A 15,994-nucleotide genomic window follows, 5' to 3' on the forward strand; every position below is an offset into this window, starting at 1 on the left:
TTCACGGCATGTATTTTATATCCTAACCAAAAGGAACAAAAAATATTGCTAGTACAGTACAACTTGGTCTGAACACCACCTGACTGTAAACACACGGGCAGTTTTATATAAAGTTTGTAAAATACCTTTGCTTTATGGCAGCTCAAATTGGTTTCTGCTAAATTAATATTTTAATAAGAAATTATTTAAATGTTTTAAAGATGAAGGGACACATGCATTATCCTACGTTGATTTCTTTCTGTTCCAATTTCCAAAGTGATTTCTTGATAGTGTTTGTTGAATAACATATACATTTAAATATATTGTGTGACTAGTTTTATATAATTTTTTAGAAAAAGAACTCTCAAGGTTAATACATGTTTCGAAGAGAAATGTTGTCTTTATTTTTTGTACAAGCATTTTTCTCTTTATTTCTACATAATGTCTTAAGGACATCGGCTAATTTAGGTTCATCTCTGATCTTTAGGAATAGACCTGTCACTTACAAAGAATAGGTACTACCTAGTTAGACCTCATCAGTGCATAAACAAAACACTGATTAATCAATATCGTGCAGCTTTTGTTATAGTCAACATTTTATAACTTGAAATGTTATTTTCCCAGTACTCACATCTACACGCAATCAGATGCCGGTCCATTTATAATAGGTTTTTCTCCTCCTAGCAGGACGTTGCTTTTGGCTATAAAAAGTTAATTTCAGATCCTGATATACTTGCATTAATTTTTGAGACATTGGCCGGGTGTAATACAGCAAAGAATAACATGAACATCACACCACTGTGCTGTAGCTAATCGTTTATTACCTCAAGCCAGAGAAGCAGTGTTAATGTGAAGGCCGCAGTGTGTCTATGGAAAAGATGGAAACTGACAAAAAGAGTCTTAGAGACAGCTTCCTAGGGGTCTTGAGAGAGGGCCATAGCAAGGAGAGGGGGAAACGGCAGCAATACTTACAGTGCTGGACATCTTTGGAATTTTTTATGATTTAAAAAAAACTATTATCTTTAATAACAGACCCCATCTTCTCTCCAAACATCTTTGTTTCAGAAAGGGAGCTCATTGTAATGTTATCTTTTTAGAACCATAAGTGTTCTCTGGAAAAACATATGACTGAGATGTTCATCAGCTGGGATGTTTGCTGTAATTCACCAATAAATTTGAATAATTTGACATAATTTCTGACAAAGATGAATGTTTCCACATTCATTTCCATAGTAAGGCAGTGTCTACATGAAGAAACCGGTTTGACTGACTTTACCTGCCAAATTGATCAGAAAAAAAAAACAAAACAACAGCCATTTAGTACACAGAGTGAAAGCAGTTTATTTGTACAAACCACCTTGGTGGCCTGCCAGCCCCAAAACTTGCATGATAGTTTGTCACTGGAACCGATAGTATTACAAGGAAGCAAAGCAGTGGACTCGTCAAGGAACTAATGGCACATGCACTTTAAGGTGGACAGTGGTAAAAAGTACAGGAGAGGCGCTATCACTTGTGGAGCTTGGAGTTACAGCTAGGGTTATCCCGTGTCTGTTGAAACTAGAGGTGACATCTAAGTCACCTGCTGTCTCATCTGTATGAAAAGAAGTTGGTCTAGATAGTTTCTAATGTCCCTAACAACTTTTCATTCTTTTCCTCTATGCAATAGGTAGAGCCATGTCAGTATGAATTAATATATAATAAGCTGGTTTCAGTAAACATGATGCTCCTTGTAACTTCATTCTTTTATATAAAAGACCATAGGAATAGAATTGCACTGTGCTCGTTACTATTAGAATGTAAGTTTTAAGGCCTGAGGGTCTAACTCACCCACTCCCACAGACAATAAAAAGTGGCATCAATGTCAAATTAACTTCTAGAAACATTTAATTCAGGTATTGGAAAATCCAGCAATGAGTTTATTGACCTTTCTGTGATCGTAGTATGTGCTGGTGGCTGTGTGGGATGAGACAGACTTAGGGAAGCTTTGCTTTTCCTGACAACTTAGTGACAGAAAGTAGTGTGGTAGATTTCATCGTGACACCCACAGTAAGGAGTGACAGGTTGGGTTCTTGTGAAAGTGGGTTAGGATCAGAACTATGGAAATGTAACATTTGTTCCTCATTTCTGTCCATTGTCTTTTTTTGTGCTCTGTCTGTGGTAGTATCTGCTCCCTCCCACCCCTCATATTATACTCCTGGTGATGATAACTGCTCCCACAAGGAATCACTTCATTTCTTTTTCACTCAGGGTTTCTTCTTATAATTTCTCTTGAATATCGTTGACTCTCCTCCCTTCAGATACATTGATGTTTTGCTGACGTTTGACCTCCATTCTTTCGTACATAAGTGCCTGGAAGAACAACATAAAAGTATTTACCACTTTACCATTTCTCTTTCATCTTATTTCAGTAGTTTTTCCGACAGCATCTCACTCATTCTCCCATTTCCACACCATGTCCGTTTCACTTATAATTTTATTAGATAAGACCTGTGTGTAATTCTGTTGTGTATGTTGCCTTTTATATTATTAACACTCAGGAAAATAGTGTAAGAATTTCGGTCTGCAGTGCTGTCAATCTGTCACCTTTCATGCACTACTTTAAAATTCCAAAAATGTAAATGAAGTAATTAACCTGATATGAAACAGTGACATATAATTGACTTTCTAAATTAATGAACTACTGACTCTTTTTTATATCTTTGCCATTTTATAGGATTTCATATTGGCTAAATTGGCTACTTAACAAAAGGTGTGATGTAACAAAAATTCTGCCTCCTATCATAATAAATACTGTTGCTTATTAAACATCCTGTACTGTGCCGCCTAAGTATATTTATTTTAGATTCATAAAACATACTCATAAAACTAAGGCAATATTTAATGATAGTGGAATATAAACCCCAAGTCATTGACTCAACTAGTGGACTACTCCACAAAGAAGTGCTAATGAACAGACGCATGAAGGAAAATGGAATTTGAAAAAATAGCCCAGAGAATAATTCTCCTTCGTTCACACATAAACCCTTCCTCGGTGTAAATTTTTCAACGCCACCTCGCATCAGAGCTGTCATCAGATGTCTAAATGATAGGTTTCAGGGTTCTCCTCTTCCTGTTAGTGATCTGAAGTACTACTCCAGCGTTTTCCATTACAGTGGATATTGATAGAGGACACTTAGAGCACAGTGGCTGTTCTTCATGGTTCACGTACATGAACTCAGAAGTGCTCTTTTACTCCATGTAGTATATGTACATGTTTTCTATCTGTGGAATGAAGATACAGCCACAGTCATAGAGGTAAATAGCTACTTTCATTCCAACCCCATGTTTTCTTCCATGCAGTGGATAGATGGTTTTGTGCAGTAAATACAATCTTAAAAGTCCTATCTCAGTTGAACGTATTTCAAACCACTTATTCCCACAGACTTTTATCATTTCAGAAATGTGAGTTGTGCTTTCATGAGAAAAATGACTCCAATATCGTCAGAATCATATTTTAAAATGCCAGCTTAAAGGATTGTCCTACATTTGTTGGTCAGTACAGTATTCATTTAAATAAACCTTATAAGTAGTTAGTTGAATAGAAATTTCTTCCAGCAGTAGCATTCAGTTGAATGTTTAAGCAGGCACACAGGCTCCAGGTATTTAGCATAAGTTCCTAGGTAGAAGAGCCATCTGGAGATCCTTATTCAAATATTTTGAAACACCATAGGATGCCTGTGACTTACACTTATTACAATGATGGTACTTTCCCATTTAAAAAATGAGTGTCAACTTCTCCCCAGTGTTTGACAACTCTAATAACCCATAATTGATGAACACATCCTATGTTAAAAACATTTTGGTGGTTTTGCTTTATTATATCAATTGGTCAAATGCCTACACTAGAATCTAAAAGTAAGACCTCACCAATATATGCAGATTAGATCAGTGCCACACCATTTCTGCGTAACCCTGAGCCTACATTGAAGAAATATGGCCAAATGAAGATGACCCTGAATTTCTAGAGGCAAAAACTCAGAAACATCTGAGGGCCCAGAGTAAGTAAGATCTGGAAAAGAATCAAAATTTCAAAGTGTTTAGTCCTCAAATTTATATAGTTCAGCATTTATTTTCCTTTTATCATAGGAAATAAAGGCTGAGATCTGAAAAGCTAACCTAGCTACTTTTATAGTGAAATCTCTCTGTCCCTGTTCACCTTGCCTTTTTCCCAACCAACACTGCCAGGTGTGAGTTCATCATGGCAGACACTAAGTAATGATGATTGCATACTCTATTTGAAGTTTGGAGTTATTTTGTAACTCCATTCAGGTTTGAAATCACAAGTCTACCTTCTTTATCTGACATATACATTTCGTTTGAAATTCAGAAAATCAGATTGTTCCCCAGTGGACTTATAGAATAGTTTTTGAAATTTATGGTTTTGATTTCTTTATGCTTTTCAATAGTCAATGCTTCTCTCTTTTAATTTTGTGGTTTTCCCTTTATAATCTTTAGTTAGGGGATAAAGCAAAATTGGATGGGATAGGTAATAGCATGAGATTGTGAGACCTAAAATCTAAGATAAATTTACTTGATCTCATAGGTATCAGTTAAATCATAATATAAGCTTGTATACACAAATATGACAGTAGAGTGCTAGGCATATTGGAAAGATGATTTAAATTTGAAAGGACAAGGCTAATGCCTCATTTCTGTCATGGCCCGTGGTAGACAGTGTGACATACTGCCCAGTAGCTCCTTCGGTAAAGAACTTGTTGTCCCAGGTTCTGGGAGTGCTTTCAGGAGACAGCCTTCAGCTGCCAGCCCCTTCAGGGGTTGCCTTGAATGCTGTGGGGGCCCATATTCAAAGACAGAACAGTGTAGGAGATTAGGGAACAAGTTATCTGTGCCCAACTTGTAATGACTCTGAAGGGTCATTCTAGGTCCAGAGAGCCCCTGGCGTTGGGCAAGACTGCCTTTGGACCTGTGTCTTACCTGGACTTCTCTCTTCCCCTTCCTGCTTTGTCTGCCTCCCTTCCTTAGCTGTTGATCCTAAGGGCACTCCTTTGTAACTTCCTGCATGCCAAATTCCATCTCAGATTCTGCTCCCTGGGGAAGCCAACCTACAAATATGGTCTGTTTCTAAATAAGCCAGACATTACTCTAACTTTCTAACCATCTCTTTCTCTGATCTCTTCCATTTCTGTAAACTGCACCTTCATTCATTCCACAAATAATTTTTAATCATCTATTAATGTGCCAGTCACTGTGCAGGGAAAGAGATGTGATATTGGCCTAGCAAATACGGTCCTTCCCTCTTGAAGCTTATATTTCAGTAGGAAAGAAAGCTAGTGAATACATAATTACCAGTATAAGTATTTCAGATGGAAAAATGTAGGATATTATATGGGTAGCCATGGTATAAAGATGTGAGATTTTGAGTTAATAGATCTAGCTGTGCCACATACTAAGTATGTGAATGTGGATAAGTCCCTTACTTTCTCTAAGCGTTAGTTTCCTCATCTAGAAAACAGGTCCGTAATCCCTCAACTGCCAGTCTACTGAAAAAGAAATTGTTCTATCTAATGAGATAATCTATGTATAAATACTCAAAATACAAAGGGTCCCCACAAAATTTATCAGAACCTGCCTTCCTGCCTAAACTGTGTGTTCTCGCTGAAGGTCAAAATTCACATCTTCCTCAACTTTATGGTCATAATATTATTACCTAAAACAGTTGATAAGTTAGAATATTGCTCCCCTGTTTATGCCAGGTAACAGAGTATACAGTCTTTAAGATACATTGAAACCAATACAGGTAATTGGAACCTGAATTTTTTGTAAAAATATTGTTCAATTTGTAGAATAACTTTGAAAATTTTAATAAAACTTCAAATACATGAAACATCTATGTGGGAATTCTATGTAAAGGCTTCCCTACCCCCCCAGATTTAATGAGGTATAATTGACATATTTTATATATTTTAATATAATTTTAAGTATTTTATATATGTTTAAAATATTTGTATGTATTTAAGGTGTATAACTTGATGACCCCGATATCTGTATACATTGTGAAAGACTCACCACAGCCAAGCCAGTCAACACATCCATCACCTCACACCTAGAGTAAAGGCTTTTAAGAGAAATTTGTTAAATAACATGATCTCCTGTACTCTGGTTATCTACTATATATCTTTGTGGCAGGAAATTATATCCCTTTATCTTTCTTTTTCCGGACCTAAAGAAAATGCTATGCTTTAAAACTTAAGTATATTAACATTCTCCCAGCTGAATGTATATGTCTGCCCCTGTGAGACGTAATGAAACCTTTTGGCTCAAGATTTTAAACCATTTAATGATTGACAAATACATTCTCTCCGTCTCTCTCTTTCTCTCTCTCTCTCTCTCTCCTTACATATATGTAAGTTCCCACCAGGCTATTAAAGGGGAATGTTACTGAAAAAAAAAACAAAACATATATGCCGAAGTATTTCTAGTATATGTCAATTAATAAAGGCTCATAAGTGATTTTTAAACTAAGTATTGTGAACATACTTGGCACTTATCTGTATCAGAAACATTTCTTGGTATGTAGTACATTTACAAAGTTTTAATAAGTTTTCTCATTTTTCTGTTTAAGACTGTCTATTGTCACCATTTAACCATTTCCTTTGCCAAGCCTGCCTTCAATTTTTTGGACTGGCAATGTTTTTAGTCCTTACTTAGACTTTTATAATATATCCACTTCGTATATATTCATTGTTATTTTCAAATCTGTTTTATAACATCTTGCCTACTTATGGTCAGTCTTATAACATTACATAATAAAACATTTTAATTAAATCAGTCACCTTGATGAACCCTTACACTGTTTTTTTAATCTGTGACCTCTTTTATTTTTTTTCTTACAATTAACTTGCTGTTTTCTTGATTAGCAAAGTAAGTTTCTCGAACTGTTGCTTTTTTCCTCACATCTTGTGTTTTTGTAAGGCACTGGTCTTTCCCAACTCCCAGATTGTCAATCACTTAATATTTGTTTTGTTTTGGTTTTTCTTTTCTTTTTCTTTTCAACCTACCTTCCTCATGCTTTTCTGTTGCTGAAGGAGTCTGCACGTGGCAGCACGGTCGAGGCAGGAAAGGAAAAGGAAGTTATTACTGCTCTCTTTTGGCCGCCTGCAATAATAAATCATAACTTGCCATTCCCTAACTGGTGGCTGGAGACTTATCTCCATAAATGCATGTGACCCAAGAAGTTTCAGTTTACATACCCTATCCCTTGGGCTTCTTGCCTGTGGAGAGCCTTTTCCTTCCTGAAATTAGACAAAGGTTGTAAGAATTGAAGCTGGAGCTTCAAAGTACAGGAAAAGAGAATGTTGTCTTAGCCTGTTGCTACAGTGGCGCTCCAGCTGGCCATGTTTATCTACCCAGGGTGTGAGGCCGCATGTCCATCTGCGAGGGGCCTGTGCAGCACTGAGGCTTGCCCTTAAGTTTTGAACTTAAGAACTTTGGGACATATTTCTTGTATGTTTTCCTACATGGTGATTTTTTTTTTTTAGTGATGACTCTATAGGTTTGGGATAGATGCTTAAATTCCTAAGCATGGGGCACAAAAATTTACTCATTTGCTAGAGTAACATTTAACTTATGTATTATACTTAATACATACAGTGACTGTATAATTTACCATCCAAACCAAAACACTTTTAGCAGTGGAAAGGGGACACTTTCCTTGTGTGTGTGTGTGTGTGTGTGTGTTGTTAATGGAGAAACTAGGTAGTGAACCCAGGACCTCATGCATGCTAAGCACATACTCCACCACTGAGCTATACCCACCCCCACCCCCGAAAGGGAACACTATTAATAATTACACCAGGCCAATAGACATAAGCCAGGACTGTCCTGGGAATGTATGGTTATCTTATTTATACCTAATTATTTCCTTTAAAAACATTTAAGCAAACCCAAATCACTTTACATAATGGAGAAGGTAGGGGTGGAGGTGGGTGTAGTAATTGTATGACACTTCTTAACTGCTACCCCACCCACGTAAATGTTGATGTCACTGAGGAGTACATAGATGCCGTATCTAAAAGGAAGGGTACATTTTAGAAATCAGAAATGAATGTCTAGGTAATAGTAATAGTAATTGACAGTGTTGATTGCTGACATGCCTTATTTCAGTTATCCTTCAGCCTGTGAGGTGACTCTTTATTTTTGTTATTCTTATAATGATTAGTTTTGATTAATAATAATTTTGTTATTGCTCCCATTTTTGTATTCTTATAAAGATTAACCAAAAGTAAAAATTTAAGGACATCTTGTTCCAAAGCTTCAGCATACTTTTAACTACAACACTATACTGCCTTCCTCTGGACATATTTCATATCTCTGTGATTATCTATTTAAAAATATAGTCAGCTATTCTCCCTCTATGTAGAAACCAGCAGTAAAGAGGCTCTCTCACCACCAGCTTGGCACTGCTAAACCGTGGCTCCGTGCTTTGTTGCCAGCCCAAGGAATTCTGAAAGGGTTCACTGGTGCCCGGAAAGTGAAGTTGCCACAGTATGACTTCAGCAGTTCTGTTTTAACTTTCAAGTGCATGGTACTATTACTGGTCTAGTATTCTTACTACAGGACTTTAAACAGACGCAATAATCAGCTTTTTCTACTTCTCAGCCTGGTGGTTTTAGAATTATTAAACCACATACTCTAAGGAAAAAGCAGCCCTTAATAATTTTTTTTCCTTTGTGGATCTATGACTCTTTAAAAAATCATACTGTCATTAAATGCATTCTAAGTTAAGCTTCTGTTGCCTTCTACATTGAGAAAGGAGAATACACTAGTTTACACGTACGGAGTAGTTTGCACCGTGTGTTTTGTGGGGTTGTCTACTATAATTGTGTACTGTGTGCCAGGTTGTTTGCTAGTTGCTTTAGATTTGCTTCATTTCATCTCATGGTAACTCTCTGACTTAGGTGTATTCATCATCCCCCTTTTACCATCTGCTTTCCTAGATATATATATTGAATGCACATTGGAAGTGTGAATTGTAACATGCAATAGCTAACTATCATACATGTATGAGTTTCCTGCCGGGCAGTTTAGTCTTCCTATTTCATTACCAAAGCGTGTGTGTATTTCATTGTAATCACTAGAGGTGCTTCAGGAGCCTTGTGACAGAGCCAAGGTTTTAACGTCACAGCAAAGATGATATTTGTTCTGTGGGTAGCATGCTATTGGGACCGACTCGTACAAAAGAATCTTTAGGAAGACATTAACAGACCCAGCATCGGCTAATGAGTCATCTTGGCCCAGGGCACATATGTAACCCTGTCCTGATAGCCCATAGGGCAGTGCACCACACGTCAGGGAACGTACACCCAGAAATGTAAACTGATGTGAGAGGCTTGTGTTCAAATATCTGTTTATCAAGTCCCGTAAAGACTACACTCAAGCAGAAGCACTGAGTGTAATTATAATCTACATAACAAAAATGTGGAAAGTTACCAGCTTTTCATACTGTTCAAACTTTCAAACAACTTAATCTGAAATCTTAACTCAGGGAGCTCTAGAGGGAGCTAATCTATTTATACACATATATTTTTTTAAAGACAGCTCAAACCTCAGCCGTGCTATTAACCAGAGTGATGATTCATTCATGCTCATACAGTAGTAATGATCCTCAGATTTATAAACGTACAGGAGTGTCAGATCCTAATCTGAAAGAAACATGCGTTATTTGATTTTCTTTGAGAATATTCTTTCCTGTACAAGTGATTCACATGCTGTAACCCTCAACAGTGCATATGTGTAACACATGTTAGAATTGAAAAAGGAGGTAATGGCTTTTGCTGATGAAAGACTTTAAAATATTTCCCTCAAAAACATGTTTAAAATATGTTACATATGCAAATATAAATATGGATCTGTATGTACATATATACATCCCTACCCCCTAATCCACACTGGCTCTTTCAGGAAGTCCCCTTGGACTTTAAAATATAAGACATTTATCCTGCTGAATCACAAATATGGGGAAATTAAATTATCTAGTTTTTCTTTAGGTTAAGGTTAAGGTGATCCAATTCAGGGTTCACTTCTTTAGGTTGGGAGTAGTGAATCTAGTATCGGATTGGATTTATAATTTCTAAAATCCAAGACCCTGGAGCAGAGATAGGAAACTGCTTCCAGATTCCGTGACAGAGCTTCCCTCTAACATCAGCGTTTCCCTGCCTGCCCTCAAAAGCTTATCTTCCAAGCTACGACAGCAAGTTTTAATTTAATTTGGTGGAAGTAAAATAGTCTTGTGTTTTCCTTTGCTAAAAGTAGCTCATGGTAGACTTCTGGAAGAAATGAAACCCAGGGAAAAGTTACAACAGTTTGTAGGTGCAAAAGGGGAGTTAAGGAACCCTTAGGGTGGCATGAAGTATTTGGATTGGGCCAGATATTTGTGAAGATGCAGGTCCATCATTTGAGGGCATTGGAGAAAGCATGGTGAGGGAGGTTAGTTGGACAGAAAAGGTCTACATGATCCTGGGCAGAGATGGTAGCAACCCTGTGGGAGGGGAGCAAGGTAGCTGCTGCTGACTCTGGCCCTCGCGTGCCACGCCTCTGGTCCTCTGGTCCTCTGGTCCTCTGGTCTCCATCTCACCAAATGCTCTTACACTCCGATAAGCTGTCTTATCTGGTTACAGTTACTTCACATTTAAAATCTTACTCTTACTCTGGAAGAAAAAAAAATAATAAAAGTGTTTTTCTTTTTCCTCTCAATTTCAACCCCATCTAGAATTTTAATAATAAGATGAGCCTGCATACGGATGGTATATATTTTTACTCTGTTCAAAGGACTTGATATTTATTGAGTTAGTTAAGCTTTTGTCAGTTTGGGAACATGCAGACAGTGAAGGAAAGAGCAGATTGTGTATAAGCTAAAGTAAAAAGACATTATAACAAAAATGGAATAAATGGATAGGATTAAGAAGGGGAAACAAAAATATCAAGTGACAGCATCAAATATTTTTATTAATTCTCAAATTAATATGAGAGTAATATGATTTATGGAAATAAATATGATTGATTAATAATTATTAATATTTATAGATTTGATTTATAGAAATATTTAATTTTCCCTATTATCCTAGACATCATTTACTTTAGAACTGTGGTAATAATTTTTTAATGCTATTGATAGTCTGACTTTGCTCATGGCTTTTTTCTATCTTAGCATGATTTTTAGAATTTAACATTCCTTACTGATTTGGATTTGGACTTTTTTTTACCGTTTTTTTAAATGTCCAAGTCAATGAAATATTGTATACGTGAAAAGAGAATTAATTAAATGAGTTTATTTATGTGAGTGTAATATGTTACTGAGATGTGATACAAATGAAGGAACACAAGACATAAAGTCATGTTCAAGTCGTGTCACTTTACATAGCCACAGACACACACTCATATCTGCATGACCATTAACGAGTTTCCAAGCCTCAGTTTCCTCCTCCAAAATAGAGAAAATGATACAAGTTTTACATACATTTCAATATTATTTCAAAGTAAGCTGGGAATGACTATTCATTTTGAAATTTATGAGGTGCTACTCACATATAAATATATATTATATACATAAATAAAAACAAAAAGATTTTAATTGTAACTGTGCCACACAGAACCTATTAAGCCATGAAACTTTAGGATGTTGATGTCTGGAGTATCAAAAAAAATTTTGTCACTTTTATTCAACTCTTGATACCTTACTACTGTACTGAAGACATTATAACACCAACAAAAAAATGCCATCTTTTTTTGAAAGGTTAGTATAGGTGTTAAAGTGATCTTTAGTGTCATTGTTTAAAGGGATCACTTAGCAGATACTTCATAGCTCATTTGGGAATGCAGAGACACTGAGTTCAACTGTCTTAACATTTTTAGAGATTGAGATCCCTTTACGAATGTAATCAAAGTAAAGCATCTTGTCCCAGAAAAATATTTATATATATATATATATATATATATATATACACACACACACATATATACAGACAGAATTTTGCAAAGAATTTCGAAGGTGTTCATATCCATGGATCCTAAGAAAAATCACTTCACCACCTTAGATTGACATATAGTAGGACTTTGCCCATATGGGTTCCTTCCTTTCAGATTTCTGGGTCTTCCAGACTATCATGACGGACTTTTACAGAAGTTGTTTTCCCGCCCAGCTGCACCTCCACCCATTCCTTGCTTTAGCTATATTCCATCAAACGTCTGTTTCTTAAACAGTCTTAATTCCTGTATTCAGTCTACCCCTACCATTGCCTTTCTCCAGCATTTCTCACCAGTGCTCATCCCCTGAGGAGGCAGTAGGTGAGAGAAGGGTGCTGAGAACCACACCAACACATGCAAGAAGCAGAGGCGCTGGTCAGACATGGCAGTGAGGGTAGTCCCAGGACTTTCAGAATAAGTTGCAGCGAGCCCCAAACAGAGGGGAATAGTCTGCAAAACGAAACCGTTAAGATTTTCACTGATTTACAATTCTACTAATCCTCAACAGTCAAATATATAAAATTTTTTGTTACTGGGTTCATTTGTAAACAGCTCTTGGTTGAGATCCTCTGGCATTTGACCATTCCTGTCCTCTAGTAATATAATGTGAAAGTGCTTTTTAAACTGCAAGAGACTGTAACAGTGGAAGAGAGTATCATGCTGGGTTATAATGTGATTTGACGGGATGTGAACAACAGTTGCGCATCATCATATCTATTATGTGAAATGTTAGCCAGACGGACAAACAGACCAAAATTTTTCCCCCTCTGGTAGTCAGTCTATTGACTGTACATTTTCCAGGTTTGTAGAATTATTCCCCAGATTTTCTACTTTTACACTAAATCCTCAGCCTGTTCAATTCTTAATTTTATATCATTTCACAAATAGCCCTCAATATTTAGTGTCTTCAGACACCAACACCTTAAATTTAAGTCAGCATGTGTTAACAACAACCAAAACAAAATTCAGGGCAAATATTTTTAAATGCAGACATATTCTTAGAATACCAGAAGAGCATGTTCTTATTTCTAGCTTCAGCAACAGCTAGATCTCTAAAAGTGTTACTGTTTAGAAAAGGAGAATAAGGACATGTAAGTTCTCCATGAGCCAGGTGGGTTCACTGTTGTGGAATTTGGGACTTTATTATCTTAGTGTCAGTTTGAATTTTTACATTCTAGTGCCAGTGTGATCCAGTGAGAATCTATTTTTAAGATAAAATCTAGAAGAAGGTAGCAAACTACTTAATAATGAAGGTGAAGTATTGAATTAGAGTATTATTTTATGCTTTAAAAAATATCGGTATCACAAGGTGAATTTTGGCGGTAATATTATGATTTGGCTAACCAACATTGATTTGAAGATTTCCACATTATATAAGCAGAAAACACAAGGCACAAAGATTTAAGGTGCGGAAATGCTGCTCAGGCAGCATTAACAGTGAATTAGATTTCCATTAGGTAGTGTTCAGTGAAAGGGGATGGGCATAGGCAGGGTTTAAAGAAATTTAAGAGACACAGTTTTTTAATTCAGAATGCCAACAGGAATCATTTAGTATCAGAAGCATGGCTTGCAGTGTTCTCTGTATGAGCTTTCATCATCATTCAGAATTCTCCCTTTTTTAAAAAATGGCAGTAATATATTTTTGATAGACAATCCATAGAAATTAATAGCAAATGACAAATTGCTCATTTTTAGAGGGAGAAAAACATTTGATGCAAAGAAATAGTGAGGACATGGCTATGAAATTCAAGGCTACTACCTATTGTATTTTAACTCATTTTTTATCAAGTTTTTTATATTTGTCATATCAAATTAGGGTCACTAGCAATTTTCTGACCCTTTCATCTAGAATTCTTATTTTTCAGTTTCTCTGTCTTACAGACCACTGATGAATTCTGCAGTTTCTTCAAGCCAAGTGGCTCTTTTTAAATTTTAGAATCATTTAATTTTATAGAAATAACATTCTATAGAAAGAATTAAAAGTGTAATCATAAATATATTAGAAAGCAAAATGACATTGGTTGGCTTTGAAGAGAAAGATCTCTGTGGGCATTTAAAACACCAAGGAATGACAAGGCCATGGTGAAGAGCTTGCTAGTTAAGTTGGAGAAGTTAAAGCAAGATATCATTCTTTACTGATATACCATCTACTGAAAACTAGTAGAAGTTAGTCGTAACTAGCTAACCATGAACCCTGGGTACTAACTTCCCTGAAGCATTGAGATAGGAAATGGTAGAAGAAACTTGTGAAAGAGGCCCTCAGGGATTCCTCCTTTTTCCCCCTGTGATCCCTTTAATCCTTGAATTGTCAAACCACATGGAAAATGATAGAACTGTGTAATTCTAAGACTTAAGTGGTATTATCTTTTTAAAAGAAAATGTTAGGTCTCTTCACATCTCTGGACAAGAACAGGGCATGTGTTCAGTGTAGAAAAGACTAACTTTGAAAAAGAGATGCATATTACTTTTTCACTTTTAATATAATATTATCATTATCTGTGACTAAGCACCCAGGAGGGAAAAAATTATAGCCAACATTTTATTTTCCTTTTTCAAAACAGATGATCCAACGCGAAGCAGATGTGAAAAGTAAGGTAACTGCTGTGGCGTTGACAGACTCCGTTCACAATGTGTGGCATCAAGAAGCTGGCAAAACGATTCGAGAATGGATGAGAGAGGTGAGACGGGGCTTTTTTTCAGTGCTGAGATGAGTGAGTGAGTGTGGCCTTTATATCTTGAGCCCTCACCAGTTTATATCACCTCCCACTCCCCAACTCCCTTTCTAGAGGTGGAACATTTAGAGGGAAGAGAGAAAACTAGACATGGCTGAAGTAATAATAGAAAATCCTTGTGAAGAACAGCGACTTTTTTGAAAGCCCTCCTCCCCTTGTTCGGCTTTCTATGGAATGTATGTATGCATACAACATGCAGAAGGAACTTTGGCTGAATAAAGTCTTGATCAGTTAGGAGGTTATTATTTCCTGATACTGGATTTTTCCACCAGCTCTTTAGCATTGGTACTGCTTAATCACAAGAAAGAAGCTTAATGTACACTGGGTCTCATCCTTTTCTTGAAAGGTGGCCAGTATGTGCCCCTCTTAAATGGATTGGCTCACTGCTGCCAGTAGGGGGAGAAGTAAAAAGCTGAAATAGTGTTTTGCCAGACCCTTGAGCGAGGAGAAGCACAGGAGCTGGTCACAGTCCAGCCTCAGGCTAAGAAAGCTTTTCACTCTTCCTAAGGGCTAGTGAGCCTGAGAATTAACAAGGACTTGTTAAACCTGCTCCCATTTTTCAAAAAACTTTCAGCTCATTATTTCTTTGATTCCTATTACAGATATATATCTGAAATATCTTTTTTATTTATATTTACCTTTCTGATGTCATAAGCAATTGACATCTGCCATGCCAAGATATAGCAATTTTTTAATCAAATCCATACTTATATGAATGAGCTGTTTGACCTTCCTAATTTTTTTTCATTTTTTTTTAAATGGAGGTACTAGGAATTGAACTCAGGACCTCATGCATGCAAAGCACGTGCTCCACCACTGTGCTATACCCACCCCCTTCAGTATTTTAATAGAATACTCAGGTATTTACTCAGCTGACCTCTCACCATAGATACAGTGGGTAACTTCTACCAGTCCCCCTGGTGCACTGTGAGGACCAGAGAATTAATGCCTAAAAAGAATTTTGAATAAATAGAAGACTAGGCTATATAATCCCATAGTGATGTTATCATATCACCAATCTGTTTTCTCCATTAGAAAAAGTACTTTCATCATGAAAAAGTCCAAAATACTTTTACTCTATTCCTCATAATGTTATAAACATATAAAGGTGGGATTTTTAAAAATCTGTTCTAACACCCAGGTGTTTTCTGTCTGCATTGCTTTTCACACTTCTCCTTTCACAATTTATCTACATCCTTAATAGTCATTTCTAAGGGCCTAAACTTTTTCAAGAGTAATTTTGCATATTTCATGCCTAAACT

At 36.5% G+C, this 15,994-nt stretch overlaps 1 protein-coding gene across 5 annotated transcripts in view; it reads left to right on the forward strand.

Moving 5' to 3' along the window:
• The window catches only part of ARB2A (ARB2 cotranscriptional regulator A), a 366,466-nt gene that overhangs the window by 219,075 nt on the left and 131,397 nt on the right, over positions 1 to 15,994 (forward strand). For all 5 annotated transcript variants that reach the window (XM_072958400.1, XM_072958398.1, XM_072958401.1 and 2 more), the window contains one exon: positions 14,562 to 14,678. In XM_072958400.1, the coding sequence (XP_072814501.1) occupies positions 14,562 to 14,678 (117 nt within the window). The remainder of the gene's footprint in view (positions 1 to 14,561; positions 14,679 to 15,994) is intronic.

The sequence above is a fragment of the Vicugna pacos genome, chromosome 3 (genome assembly GCF_048564905.1).
Source record: "Vicugna pacos chromosome 3, VicPac4, whole genome shotgun sequence".
NCBI classification, from domain to species: Eukaryota; Metazoa; Chordata; class Mammalia; order Artiodactyla; family Camelidae; genus Vicugna; species Vicugna pacos.